The sequence below is a fragment of the Pteropus medius genome, unplaced genomic scaffold (genome assembly GCF_902729225.1).
Source record: "Pteropus medius unplaced genomic scaffold, Ma_sr-lr_union100, whole genome shotgun sequence".
NCBI classification, from domain to species: domain Eukaryota; kingdom Metazoa; phylum Chordata; class Mammalia; order Chiroptera; family Pteropodidae; genus Pteropus; species Pteropus medius.
Window position 1 is genome coordinate 2,713,993 of NW_024340701.1, and position 15,189 is coordinate 2,729,181.

Below are 15,189 nucleotides of genomic sequence, written 5' to 3' on the forward strand. Positions count from 1 at the left end.
TTGTGGTGGCCCCAACTCTCTTGTTTCCTCCTTTCTCTCATCTCTGTCTAGTCTTCTCTAAGCATCCCTTTCTGAATTTCTAAAAGCCATTTTGTCACAACTTATAAGGTACAGACAGACCTTCGCCACACAGCTCTGAGATAAATCTACCCTCACTACCATGATGTATTTCAAAACTACTATGAATTGAGATCCCAACTTTCTAAGAGTCTAAGCTGTCCAGTAATTGATGAGGTAGTGAGTGATCTGTCACAGGAAGTGTACAAGCAGAACCACCTTTTAGAATGCTGGACTTGAGCCTCCTCTGGTGAGCCTTGAAAGGGCAGCAGAGTGGAGGGCCTTACAAATCCTAGTGAAAGGAGGGATACTAGGTGCCAAAAAGGGAGCCAGGGAGCTAGCCAAAAACAAACTTGATTCAATAGGCGATTATATGATAAGCATTTAGAACTGTACCTGACACATAATGAGTATTAGCTATTATTATTGTGAATGATCCACAGACTGTATTGAAGGAGGTTAGAATCAATCATTTCCTCACTCCCACTCCTGGTCATGAAATAGATGAGAGTAATTAAGGTCTGGAGGGGAAAGGGGCTTGGTATAGTACCTCAGGAGCTGGGCTGAGACTGGAACCCAGGCCTCTGCCTCCCAGAAGAGCCACCGAACAAAGCCAGATCGTCTCCTTCTTAGGTAACGGGGAGAGAGCTCTGACTCTTAAGAACCAAGCTATTTTTCAACTTGTCTGGGCAGCTTGAAGGTACGGGGTAGTGGAATAAGAGCAAGACCTGAGCTAAGAGAGTCAGGTATCTCAGGGGGAATAAACTCAGGAGTCAGCCCCATGCCTTGCCACCCCCACTTTGAACTCTAGCCAGTACTCGACAAATCTTTTTCTTGAGAAGGGTTTCTGCTGCTGTGACTGGGGTTAGGACTGTGTTTCTGCCCTGTTCCTTAACCCATTAGCTCTATCCAATAAACCACCCAGATTAAGAGGGTGGGGTGAAAACAGCCAGTGCCAGGTGACCTGAGCTGAAACAAGGAAAGACTCCCAAGAAACTGAGTTCCACGAAGGCAAGGGCCAGCCCTCCCCACTCCTAGGGTCCTAGCCTAGTCCAGGAATTCTGGATCCAGAGTTCCCAGAGCCCTGGGAAAACCTTAGTGTCTCCACCCTGGAGAGCTGGGCCAGATATGACCACACCAGCCAGCTCTCCATATGGCCCAGGATCTCAGGACAAAAAGCCCTCCCTGCCCCGTTCTGGCCCAGTGCCTTCCACAGGCTGCCCAGGAGCCATGTGGCACCCAGACCACAGCTTCCCACCAATGCAGCTTTATTTTACCAAAAATAACAACAATAAAATCTTCCTTGTTCACAAAAATAGATTTCCCCACCCCCTCCTGTCTTACCCCACCCGCCTCTGCAATCAGCACCAGCCACAATCTAGAATCCATCTTCCAATCCACAGTCCTCTTTGGGGGAATCTTTGACAACCCCCCACCCGCCTGCCATGCAAACCTCTGGCAAAGCTGCTGGGGCAGTGTGTTTCTCTTGGGAACTTCTCCAGAGACAGCCGTCCCAGGTCCAGCTGCCTGGCCCCAGAAGCGCCATCTGCTTCCCCAGAAATCAGGCAGCTGCTGGGCCATGGAGAGGGTCATGATTTTGGAGGCTTGGCTCAGCAGATAATCCCAGCGGATCTGCAGGGAGGTGGGGCACTCTGGCATCAGGCTAGAAATCCTTGCTCAAAGCAGGAACTGTTGTGTCCTGGAGAAGGATTGTCAAACCCTCTTTCCATGTGCTCCTCATCTCCCTATGTAGCAATCCATAGGCTCTGGGGTGGCAGTCAGGGCCCCTGGTTTCTATTCCAGCTCCACAACAGCCTTGCTGTGAGGCCTTGGACAGTTGCTCCTTCTCTTCCCGGCTTCAGTCTCCTGCTAGGTACATGGAGGAGTCTGTGAGTGACTCAGGATGAGCCTCAGGTCCCTTCTGGCTCTCCATTCTGGCCTCCCAGCATGGAGACTCTGGGAGGGGAGGGCCCTGTCCCTGCCTCAGTTTCTCCACCTGTGGGTCTGGGCACAGGGTTGGGCCGAGTGATAGAGTGCTGAATGGACATCCCAGTTTCTCTGTGGACAGCTATGCTCTGAGAGCCAACCAGCTGGAATGTCTCAGGGATAGTTGGGAAAGAGGCAAGTACTTGCAGGATGGGGGCTCTCCAAGCTTGGAAGGGTCCATTCACTAGTCACGTGGTCCTCAATGTCCCAGGATGGGAGACAAGACTCTGGAATTTCCCAATTCGAGTTCCACTAGATCCTTGGGTTGGAGGATTTTCTGTGCTGGACTTCAGATTCTGGGAGCTAGACTGGATCATGTGATTCCCAATTTAAGAGCCAGTGGAACTTTGTGGACATGAGGGATCATCCCCAACCCCCAAGAGGCTGTCTATAATCAGGCTTTCCTGGAGGCAGAGGAACGAGTTAAATGACAGCAAACGGGCATCTCTGGCTGAGCAATCAGAACCTGTGTCTGTGGTGGACTATGGCTTTAGGTACCTAGGATGAGGATCCTCTTCCTACCTCTTCACAGCTCTTCAGAATTCATGCTGATGGAAGAACGTAGCCTAGAAGTTTCACAGAGGTACCTCTACAACCACATTTTGTGCACTTATACACATTTGCCAGACATGCCAAGTGGGGACAGTGACCTGTCATCACTCCGAAAGTGGTCATAGTCTGATGGTCCTAATCCCTCCTCCCCTACCTCCCTCATTCCTTGGTTTCTTCCATTCATCCATTTATCTAACATTTATGAGGGCCTCTTATGTGCTATGGAGGGTCTAAGGCAGCCAGCTCTCACAGACACACCCCACAGTCAAATACACACACACACACACACACACACACACACAGTCATCTGTGCTCACTCACACACAGGCTGCTCACTCTCTTGTACCTGACTTGCCATCACCTCAACCACATCCACAATTTCCCAGGTAAGCTTGGAAAGGTCACATATCGGAGCAGAAAGCCTCTAGCCTACCCCAACCCCAGACTTCATGTCAGAGGTTTAGCCCTTCCTTTCCTTCTGTTTTCCCACCTTTAAATATTCCCCCTCTCCATTCACAAGCAGTCAGGGGACATGTGGGCACACTCCTGAGAACCAGAAGTCAAGGGGCTTTGGATGTGTGGAGGGGGTCCCAGGGCCTTCAGGTTCCTCTGCCACCAGACTCCTGAGGGTCCCCTCCCTTAGCCACTCTGTGTTCAGATGGTCCATCTGACAGGCAACAATGTCCAGGCCTGGGCTCAGTGACAGATCCGCTCTGTCATTTCCCTCTGCAGAGACACAAGATGGGGAAGGGTCAGTCAGAGCTCAACCTGCTAGGTAGTCCCTTCCCAAACCATAGAGTCTGGCTGTATTTTTTGCCTGAATTTGGCCCATTTCCATCATCCCCCACCCTAATTCAAGGCTGCAGATCTGGGTTTGTAAACTGACACTTGAATGAATTCTCTATTGAAGTACAGAATCATTGTTAAATGAATACCGTCCCCTAATTTATCTATACAGGTATTGGATTTTCTTGAAGCAGGTAGCCTTTGGATTTGAAAACTCAGAGGCTAGCCCTGGTCGGGGAGGGCAGTGGGGCTTGGCCTCACCAGTGGCTCTAGCTCCCGTTGGTCCACCAGGCTGAACTCGCGGATGAAGTAGTAGAAGTGCTTATAGCAGGTGTTGACATGTGCTTCAGCCCCCATGCTGAGGATGCTGTCGAAGTGGTGGATGTAGACGTGGACAAAGACACGGAAGAGGCGGGTCAGGATCTTGTTGCAGACCTGCTGGAAGTTCTTGGGAAAGGGAACTCCTAAGGGGGCATGGATGAGCAGAAGTGGGGGATGAGCATCTTGGTATGAAACTCTGCCCAACCTTCCCTGCCCTTCCATATATAGGCAGCCTTCACCCAGAATGGCCTCTTCCCTAGCACACTTTGCTGTGGGAGACAGAAAGATCTCATGGTTTGCTTTCTCCCATACTTCCCTTTTTAATGAAGCACAAATCTGACTGTGCCTCTCCCCTGCTGAAAAATAAATCATCTTCCACATTTTCCCATCACCCTGAGTAGGCCTCTGCTACCTGGTTGGGGTCACTGACCAACCCTTCTCAGACTATGATGAAAGTGATGCCCAAACTCTCTCCAGAAATATGTGTATCTGTAGGTGCTCTCACATGACACCCTTGGATACAATTCCAAAAGTGGCTCGTTGCCATCTAGGTTCTATTTTTAAAAACATGGGCCTTCATGATTAAGTCTTAACTTCCCAGCATGGAACCTGCTCAAGCCCTTTCATGATCCTGACCTCCTTCTCCAGCCTTGCTCTGACTCCTTCCTTTTTGTGGCATTCACACAGCAGGCCCCAGACCTGAATCCTGAGAATTACTAAGTCTTCAAGAACTTGTTCAGATATCTCTCATTCCTTCATATAATCAATAACATTTACACTTCCATCTGTGAGCCAGGCCCTGTGCTGGCCCTGCACCTTTTGCCTGGTATGATAATGGGTATTATATCCATTCTAGATGTGATAAAATAGAGGTACATAAAGGTGGAGCCACTTGCCTGAGGCCACATAACTATTAATTAGTACAGACTGGAAGCAAGATTCAAACCCTCTTTGTACTGCCCTGCAGCGCCCCTCTGAGATAAATGCCACTGGTCCTGCTCAAGAGAAGCTCCAGAACCTGCAAAAAAGGCACAATTTTGTATAGCCCTGTGCTTAAGGTAGAGATCTTGGTAGCGATACCCTGTTCTCTGCTATGGCAGAGCCATCCCCGGGTTAAGGAACAGACATCTGGGGTCTCACAGGCCCAGGATGTTAAGGCTAGAAGGGAATAAGAGCCCAGACACAGATCCACACTGACCCACCTGGCTCCCTAGAGCCCTTCTCCTTCCTCGCTGCTCTCGGATGGGGTTGAGCCCTGCCTTCCTGTGAGCCCTAGGCCCAGCCCCAGTCCCTCAGACGTCCTGCTCATCTAGACTTAGGGCCTGGGCCCCAAGAGACCTGAGGTATGGTTTGGAATCCCTCCTGATTCAGTGCACTGTCCCTCTCTTGGCCTCAGTTTTCTCCCATATGAAATGAGGATACCCATTACTGGGCAAGATAGTACAGGAAATGGCAGGCTACCAGCTGGGATGGGGCCATGGGCATTGAATTGTGACTCAGCGCCCAGCTTCCCTCAGTATTCAGACTTCTCCCCTCTGGGCTTGACCACCCTGCCCCACCCATCTCTGATTCCTAGTGCCTTAACGGGATGAACGTGAGGCCAGGTGGGGAGGGGCTGCTGTGATGCACACAGTGTCATGCCCGCTCAGCTCCTGGGCCAACACCCCCTCTAGCTGCCCTTGGGTGGGGAAGCAGGGTCAGGGTGACATCACTCATCTCCTGTCCCTACACTCACCCGCCAGGGCTGCCCAGCTGAGATAAGAAAAGGCTCCATGGCCTGGGCCTGACAAGGAAGAATCCTGCCCTTGGAGCCCCCTGAGGTAGGGATACCATCTGGCCCACCCAATCCCCACCCCCTTCCCTTTCCGGGGCCAGGAGTCAAAGGCAACTCCTAGGAGACTGCAAGTCGTCAGCCCAGGTAGGGTGATCTGCTAGGAGAACCTTGAGGCAACTCTTCTGGAAGGTTCTGAGAATCACAGTGGTCTTGTCAGGGTGGTCCCGGAAGGGGTACTCAAGCCTCAGACAAGAAAAGCCCTAAACTGGGAGTCAGGCAGTTCTAGCTCAAGATACCTGATCTTGAGCAGCCACTGAACCTCTCCATGCCTCAGTTTCCTCTTCTACAAAATGAGGAAGAAAATTACCACCACCCTGCCTCCCCTCTCGAATTGCTGTATCAAACTAAATGTCTCATCTGTGAAATGGGCTCCGGTGACTGCCTCTCTTCCTGGCCAGGCCTGACCTGCCTGCCAGGTGGCACTCACCAACGCGTGTGGGAAAGACATCCTCGTCGTTGATGAGGCTCTCGATCCAGTCCATGAGCAAGGCCATGTAGCGCGGCGCGGATAGCTTGGCCGGCCGCCGGTACTGGCGCTCGTCCTGCCAGCGGTACTCGTAGCGGGGCCCTCCGGCCATGACCGGGCAGGTGGTCTCGCTGCAGCGCTCCGCCATGGTGCCGTAGATGAGGTTGATGCGGTTGAAGAAGTCCACCACATGCACGGCGATCCAGTCGTCAATGTTTTCTCCAGGCGGCAGCCTCACTACACTGCGCAGGTCCAGGCCAGACTTGAGCGACGCCTGTGCCTTTTTATACAGCTCAAAACGCTGTGTGCCGGGCTCGAAGCGCTTCCGTGGCCGAAAGGTCTTGTCTTTGGCGAACACCTGCTTCAGGCACAACGCCATGGCCAGGCTGGGCGGAGGGGCCAGGTGTCCGGTGGCAGGACCTGAAGATGCTCTGCCAGGGCCGAGGGCATGGGGAAGCATGGTGGTCAGATCCTAACCAAACCGGCTTTGACTTCCCAACACATCACTGGCCCACCTCTGCAGTCCCTGCCCTATTTCCAGGCTGCCCTAGTTCCTTCTGCCAAGCACCCACAGCCCTCCCATCTTGTTTTGTTTCCTCCCCACATTCATTGCATTTCACAGAAGGCAGGGCTTCAGCTCCAAACAGGTGCTCCTCAGACTTGCTGTTGGCCATTAAAGAGGTGGCAGAGGCTTTCTGTAGGCCTGCCAGGAGGCAGGGGCCTGGATAAGATGAACTCTGGGGGGAGCCCAGAGGCCAGCTGGTGCAGCGTGGGAGAGAGAGCCTGGCTGCATTGTGCTGGGGGTAGGGGGAGGGCCCCTGCCTTCAACTTCCTCTGGGATATCCCGTAGTTTATCCGGCCACCGGGGGTTCCCAGGGAGCAGGAGGGACTTTTCTACCAAAAATGTCCTTTCCTTTTATTACTCTGGAAAAGGAAAGGGCCCTCATATGGCCAGCTGGGTGGCCTCTGAGTGTGGCTGCAGGCGCTGGAGGAGAGGGGGAGGTGGCAGGTGTAGAAGGACACCATTTCCTTCAACAGTGGCTGAAGATTCTTTCCCCCAAGCCAGCCTCCTCCAGCCCGAAACCCCAAGAAGCCACAGCAGCCCTCCTAACACCCCATTACCTGGAACTCAGTAGACATTCCTAGAGCACTCACTACATGCCTAGAACTGGGAGATAGGAGAATATAGTCAAATCTGTCCATCTTGGCCCATCTAGAATTCAGATGAATTTGCTTTGCCTCTTAGAACTGAAGGATCCCAGATTCAGAACAGACTTTGGGGACAGGAATCAGAGTCCCAGGCTTGGTTGCAGGAGTCCTAGGTTCTAGTCCCAGCTCCATCATGGCTGGGGCACCCCTGTAGCAGGCATGGATTTGGCCTATGCAACTTCCTGCGTCACTCTGATACAAGCCAGGTTTCTGGGACTCTCAGGGTAGTATGTGAGTATGTGAGCTCTTGGGAAATGCAGACCCAGGTACCTGCTGAGAATGAAATTTAGCCACAAACTGAGCACTGACCCTGACCCCAGACTGAGCACTAACACTGAGTATAGGCTAAGCACTGAGCTCTGGCTCCAGGTTGAACTTTGACCTGGCCCTGACCCTGATCAATGGGAGTCCTGACTAGCTTTAGACTGAAGCTTGAATATAGTCACAAACAAAGCCTGGCCTTGACCTCGGAGCTGACACTAGAGCATTTTCCTTTTCATATCTCTAGTAATGCTGGGACAGAGGTGGGGAAGGAGGATGGGAACAAGGTGACAATTGGGTGTAACTAAAGGCACAGTAAGTATGGGCTGGGGGAGGCGTCACATCAAGCAAAAAGTCAAGCTAGTGGAGGAGAAGTTTGGAACAGGGGTTCTTTCTTGTGCCCAAAACAGGCAGGTTAGGAGGGAGATAGTCAAGTAAAATGAGAGGAGTCTGGAAAGTAGGGGCAGGTCTCCCAGAAGGATCTTGTCTTCTTGAAAAAAAAACCTCAATGACATGGCAGGTCATCTCATCTATTCCCTGCAGCTCGCCTTCTCACCCAAAGAAAACTCCAGTGTGGGACCTGAGCTTCCTGACCAAGAGGAGGAGATGTTCATGCTTCACTAAACTCTGCTTGGGGCAGGTGCTTCCAAAATCACACTGAAATTAGGTGGGGTTCCTGGGCCCTGTACCATCACATAGTCCCTTTTACTGAGAGTGACCAACAGACCTCACCCTGGCATTCAATACCTCACCTTACCTTTCCTGCCCACTCCCTGACAACAACCACTCTGGGCTTCTTGATGATACCTGAACATACTGCCCACTCTCCTGCCGCTATGTGTTTTCTTACACTGGTCCCTTTGCCTGACTACATATGATCAGGTTGAATGCTATCTCCTCCCATAGCCCCCTTTCTTTCTCCTTGGGTGGAGGCTACTGTTTGGCCTTTGCTGTCCCCACACAACCTATTGCGAGCCTAGGTCAGGGCCTGGCACATAGTTGATGCTCAAGCTTTAAGGAAAGTTTAGAATCGAGAATCTTAGGGTTGAAATAGCTCCGAGAAATCAACTGGCCCAACTCAGTTCTTATATAGATGGGGAAACAGGCTGAGAAAGGGGCATTGAGGAGTCTGCATTCACATAGCAAGTAACAGACAGGGGATCTCCAATGGAAGAACTGAGAACTGCGATAAAATGAGACTGAGCCCATGAAAAGAGTAAAGGAGCATCTTCCTGCACTGGCTGGTAGCGGGTCTGGTGGAGACAGGGGAAAGTTGGGGATGGAAGGCGGGGGGAAGCATCTTCCCACCAATTAGACCAACTTAATTCCTGTTCCCCCGACTCACTGCGCCTCCCCCCACAGTCCGCACAGCAACTTGGGCGTCTTGATCAGCGAGCTAGAGTCCCACCTTCCTGCTGTAGAATTTCAAGGCCTGGGTCTTTTCCTAACAAAATGTAAGCTTGTGAGCGGTGGTGGTAGAGAGTGGGGGTGGGATTTGATAGTTGCCTTTCTATCCAGGCCACTGGTTTCTCTTCACTTCCCACTTCCATGCCCTTCCTGAGTTTCTGTCCCTCACAGAACCTTTGTTCCCTCGCTGAACCATGGCCATTTATATCCTCTCTTAGCCCCCTGTTTCCTAACTTTGGGTGTCCTTTTACTCCTAAAGTGGCCAGAGATAGCTCACATCCTGGATGGGCATCTAGGCTTCCCAACTGAAGACCACAGAGTGGCCCTGTCAGTTTCTGACACTTAGTCCCCTGCCAGAGCCACACCTGCCATTCCCCAGGCCTGGCCCAGAATCCTGGGCAGGGGCTGGCCCCAGTGTGAGCCCAGAATCCAGCCTAGGGTTGTGCGTCCTGCGAGATGCCTCCGTGCAGGGCACAGATCCAAGAGAAAAGTAAAGGCGGGGCCTCCACGCTCTGCACTGAGTCTGTGCCCCCCTCACAACTCTCGGCCGCCCAAGCGCACCCCTTGGCCATCTCCCCCTACCCTTCTCCAGCCCAGCTGCCATGATAGACCTGTCTGTTGGAGGACACAGACGAGCAGGCCTGACATTTCCGCTCCCGAAGAAGACACACCCCCTCAAACACACTGCTGGTCTCCCCTGAAACCCCACTTCAGCTGCTCTGAGCCTAGGACCCCAAACCAAGGATTGTGGCCAGCCTGCCTTCGGGCAGAGGTCGCCTCCGGACTGTGCCACGCCGGGACAGCTGAAGAAATGAAAGTGGAAGCAAGCCTGGGCCGTCTGTGCGGCGGGGGCGCGTGGGGCGCGGCACTCACTCACCGAGTCTGCCTGGGTGGGTAAGCGCTGAGCCCTCGTCTGGCCGCGGGTCACATCCCAGCGCCCTGGGTCTCCTCCTTTTGCCGGTCCTCCGCTCTGCGTGTGCTCTCGCCTGTCCGCCCGCCTGCCTGCCCTGCCGGGCCTCGGTCGCCCTCACGCCCCTGAGGCGACGCCAGCTCCGCCCCTACCCTCCCGGGCCAGCCGTGCTGCGGCCAAGGGGCGGGGGAAGGGGCGGGGAATGGGGACCCCCCTCCCCGAATGCACAGACACACTCACTGTCGCCTTTCCGGAATGTCCATATCCCTCTCCCAACTTCCCCTTGGGTAAAAGACTAGCTAGCCCTCTCAGCGTTTGCTTGGACTTTTACCAAGCAGGCAGCCTCAGCTTTCTCAACTGTAAAATGGGGACAAGCTCAGCTTCTGTCTGGAGGGGAGACAAAAGAGCTGCTAAATAATGGATTTCTTTTTTTTTTTGTCTTCCCAGAATTACGTGTGTCTCGTTTGTCCCTGAGCTCAATAAGGGATCAAGTCTGCCCTATACACTTCCACATTCTTAGCTCCTGGCATAGTGCCTGGCACATAGCAGGTACTTAATACCAATGAATGAGTGCCTTGGGACTCATGAGTGAGTCCCTTACCCCAGCACTAAAAGACTGGTCCTGAAGAGTGCTCAGACACAGACTTTCACCTTCTCCACCAGGGCCGGGGCCCTTGCTCAGACTGGGCTGATTCTCCTCACCCCTCACCTGAAGTCACCCGATTTCCTACCGCCAGACATTTGTTCCAGTGGTTCCCACTTTGAAATATCTTCTTTCCCTCCTTCTTTCCAACCAAATCCAGACCCTTCAAGACTTGATCTTCTCTCCCTAGTTTTCTACTCATGTTCCTCCTCTGATGACAGACAGATATCCCACAGCAGCACCCAATGCACATTGTGGGCCCCAGGCCCAAGGAATAGGTGGCTGGCTCTATCCTGGGAAGGGAGGGAAGGTTGGAGGCCTTCTAGGATAGGAGGGCCAAGGCAGATAGATGAGCTGTAGAGGTCACCCTGGAGAGGTGCGGGAAGTGAGCAGGCAACAGTGGGGTAGCGCTGGAGGCTGGAGGAGGGCATTTACTGTGGCACAGATGCTTACTGGGCTCCTCTTGTGTCTGGATCTTCTTGCTCGATGGCAATGAGAACACACAAGATCCTGAAGAATGAATTGAGGATTCTTTCTTTTGTCGAGCACCTATTTTTGCTACAGTCTAAAGTTTTCTTTTTTTCCCTGCTGTGTGGGTCTTAATTCTGCCCTAAATTTCCTCTAAACATTTGCATGCTCTAGTACATGCAGAAGGAATTCGAATCTATTCCTTCATTTGTTTGATATTCTAATCAACCCCCTTTGTTAAGCATGATTCTGTGCACTGAGGGCAGGGCATCAGGTGATGAAGCTGTCCCAGTACCTGATCTCAGCTGAGGTTAGCAGGTGGCACAACACACAGAGATAACACAAGGTCAGAGCTCAGTCATCCAGAAGTGGAAACATGGTTATGGACTGGGCACTCTGAAGAGAGTTTAAAGAAGTCATTATTTAGAAGTATAGTGAGGGTGTAGGGCAACCACACAGATAGCATATTACCAAAGGACTAGCAAGAGCAGCCCTTCGATGTATGCCCTAGGCTGAAGCTGTCACCCCTAGCTGAAGGGGTGTTGGGAGGGAGGGGTCAAAGTGCAAGCTATGAGGAGGGGCCTACTGATCTGAGCTTAGCTGTGGCCTATGCTTGAAGGGCATACCTAGCCCACAGCAATCATTCTGTGAAGGAATGGGGTTGTAAAGGGGCCTCCCTCTACTCTCTCTGGCTGATCTCTGGCCAGGTTTCTCCATTGGCCAGCTCCTACTCTTGAAGCCAATGAGAGTTGATGCAGCACATGGAGGTCGGCTTTCTTGGGTCTAGAGCTGGGTGGAGGAGGGTGGAGAGTGCATCTAGGGAACAATGAAAGGTACTTGGCACATAGGCTCAGGGACTTCGACTTACAGAAAAAACAGAAACCGCTGTGCTTTACTTATCATTCAGTTCTAAATATTTCATAATTTCATTGTCATTTCCTCTTTAACCCATGGATGATTTAGAAGTGCGTTTTTTAGTTTCTCAGCCTATGGGAGGTTTATGATTTTCTTGTCAACTTCTAATTATATTGCATTGTGGTCGGAGATCATGGTCTGTAAGATTCTTTGGAATGTGATGTGACTCCCTCTGTGGCTTTGTACATGGTCATTTGCTGTACGTTGAACTAGGTTTTATAGAATGAGCAGGAGTTTGCCTGATGAAGAATGAAAAGCACAGAATCTTACATCGTGGGAAATATAGCTGATCCATTTGGAAGGAACTTCAGAAGTTCCCAGCTCACCCACAGAGCCCTGGGTGTCTGCCCCAATACCAGATGACAGGTTGAAGGGTTGGGAGAAGCCAGAGATAGCCCAGATCCCTTAAACACCTGTACCCCCGTCCTGTGGCTCTGGTTTTAGGCTAGAGAGACTGTGTCCTTCCAGGAGGCTCTGCTGGGGCTGAGAAGACCCAGACCTGGGAGAATAGGTCCTGACTTTACCGGAAAATAGCTGTGAGACCTTGGGTTGTTCTTGTCCTCTCTGATGGCATGCTGTAACCCGACAGCACTGCATGCCTATGCAGGACAGGCACTGTTCCCTGCTACTGAGTGTGATAAGTGGCTCAAATAACCTGTGTCCTGAGTGTGATAAGTGGCTCAAATAACTTGTGTGATAACCACTGTGATAACCTGTTTCCGAAGCTTGATGGGAACCATTGAGGACTCGGTTGAGGACATACCCTTCTTCACTGCACAATCCAGGAACATGACTGCTTGATGGGAGCTCCAAGAGGCAGTGGCTCCAAGTGGTACTGAGCTCTTGCCCTGCTGGGTGTCTCGGGGAAAGCCTCTGCCTCTCTTTGGACCTCAGCATTCCCCATCTGCACCACAAAAGCATCTCCCAACTGTACCAGTCCAAGTGCTTTATCAGGACCAGCTTCCTGCTCTTGTCCCTGTGGGCTCAGTGACTCGACTGATAGCAGGAAAGTTTCCACATCCCTACGCTTCTCTCAGAATGAGCTACAGCACCCCAGCTCACCCCACCAGACTTCCGGAAACTTCTGTAGCCTGATGGCACCTACCTTCTCCTTAATCTCCCAAGAAAAAGTTTCTATTTCAGCTTCTGCCTCTTCCTGCCCAGAAGGAACTATCTTTCATCCTGGCACATTGAAGAAAAATCAAAGGCTACCCTTATTGCAGTAAGAAGAATTAAGGTTAAACTTCCTTTAGTTTGAAAAGGACAAAGTTGAAAAGGATGTACATTAAAATTCCGTATGACTGTGGACAAGGTGATTATTCTCTCTGAGCCTATTTCCCTTTCTGTAAAATGGAAACAACAATAATTTTTTTCTCAGAGAAGAGCTATGAGGACCAGATGTGATAGTCCTTGTAAACAACTGAAGGCTGTGGCTGGTCTTTTGGGGGTGCTGCCTTCAAGCACACAGCAGGAATTTGTGTAGAGGAGGGATTGCACTTGTTCCTGTGGTCCTAGAAGACAGGAACAGAGAGCCAGGATGCTATGAGGGGACACTCGACACATCAGAGTTGTCCAATCATGTAGCCTGGACGGCTGTACTCACTTCCGGGCGGGGGCAGGGGGGCGGGTAGAGGTGTGCAAGCGAAGGTGGTACAGCCCCCCGTGACATGAGCTTCAGAGGGTTCAATTCCTCTGAAGAGCGGGAGGGCCCTCTTGACCCTGAGAACCTCAAACTCAAGTGTTCTGTGCTCCAAGGTCTCTCTTCCCTCCTGGCTCCCTACCACCCCTTGAGTTGGAGGTGTAGCCTTTACCTCTCCAGGTTTCAGGTCTTCCATCTTGGGAAAGAAACCTCTGGAGGCTGTGGCAAAAGCCTGGTGTTCATAAGGGCCTTAGGACAATTTCATAGCCTGCTCTCACATCTGACATCCAACATGGCCTTGTAGGCATTGCCCCCTACCCAGGTGCACACCGTCCAAGCTCAGGGGTGTCCCAAGAGTGGTGGTGATAGTTGGTGAGGAGGTGAGGGTCCAGGGGTGGTGGCAGTTTCATCAGTGTCCCAGGCTCAGCCTTCATGGAGCCCATCATGAAGCCTGCACAGGAAGTTCTGTCCAACCCTACCCTCTCCTCTGCCACTGTGATGCCTCGCATTCAGCCTCTGGGGCTGCCTTCCTGGAGCACTGCCCCAGTTCAAACCCTTCTCCTACAGGAGGCCTCCTCAGATGGCCCTAGTCCCCATGGCATTGTCTTCCTTCCTCTACAGTATTCTTTCCCCAAGCGTGTTCGGTAACACTTGCCTCAGAGTTGCCAGTGGGGATTGGGGGCTCTTTACAGAAGACCATCAGATTCTGGCCAAGTGTGGAGATCTGTCAGTTACAGGAATGACTGGGAATACAGAAAAAAAGTGAATAACATTATGGGGGTGAAATCAGCAAAATCCAGAATGAGAAACATTCTGTAGGACAGATTCTGAACGAACAAATGGTAAGAAAACAAAAAGAGGTTAGGGGACACCTATAAGTTAAAAGTGACTTAATATGGATACTACTCAGCAGTAAAACAAACCAGCTATTGAAACTTGTAACAACTTGCATGGGTTTCAAAGGCATTATGCTGAGTGAAAAAATTCAATCTGAAAAGGCTACCTACTATCCGATTTCATTATAAATGTTCTCAAAATGACAAAGTTGGAGGGTCTGGAGCACAGATCAGTGGTGGCTAGGAGTAAGGGTTGAGGAGGAAGGCTTGACTATAAAAACATAGTACAAGTAACTTTCTCTGGGTGATAGTTCTGTATCTTGATTGTGGTTCCATAAACCTATACGCATAATAAAATTTTGTAGGACTATAAACAAAAGGAAGAAAAAGAAAAACGAGTATGCATAAAAACTGATGAAATCCAAATAAAGTCTGTAATTTGAATTGTACTGTACCAGTGTCCATTTCTTGATTGTGATAATTATACTGTGGTTACTTAAGATATTAGGGGAAGCTACATGAAGGGTACAGGGGAACTCCCTGTATTATTTTTGAAACCTCCATGTGAGCCTAACACTTTTTAAAATAAATTTTGAAAAATATGTCTAGTTGCAAGGTGTCCATCTTGTTTGGATCCTGATTTGAACAAATCGACTGTAAAACAGAAGTGATGAGACAATTGGGGAAATTTGAATACGACCGTACATTTGGTAATATTAAGGAATTATTATTAATTAATCTAGGAATGTTTTGTTTTTTAAAAGTACTTGTCTTTTATAAATATAAGTAGAAGTATGTATGGATGAAACAATACGATGTCCAGGATTTGGAGGGAAAGCGGGTGGGTGTCTAAAAGAAGCCAGATTGTCATGTGGTGGAAACTTTTTATGTTGGATGAA

General features: G+C 50.8%; 1 protein-coding gene across 1 annotated transcript; it reads right to left on the reverse strand.

The window, feature by feature from the left end:
- On the reverse strand, positions 1-10,021 carry MOB3C (MOB kinase activator 3C). The gene is made up of 4 exons (XM_039885275.1): positions 9,757-10,021; positions 5,964-6,433; positions 3,643-3,845; positions 1-3,321 (listed from the first exon to the last, which is right to left on the reverse strand). The coding sequence occupies exons 2-4, from the start codon at positions 6,379-6,381 to the stop codon at positions 3,292-3,294; spliced, it is 651 nt and encodes a 216-aa protein (XP_039741209.1). The 5' UTR covers positions 6,382-6,433; positions 9,757-10,021; the 3' UTR covers positions 1-3,291.
- Between the last annotated feature and the right edge of the window lie 5,168 nt (positions 10,022-15,189).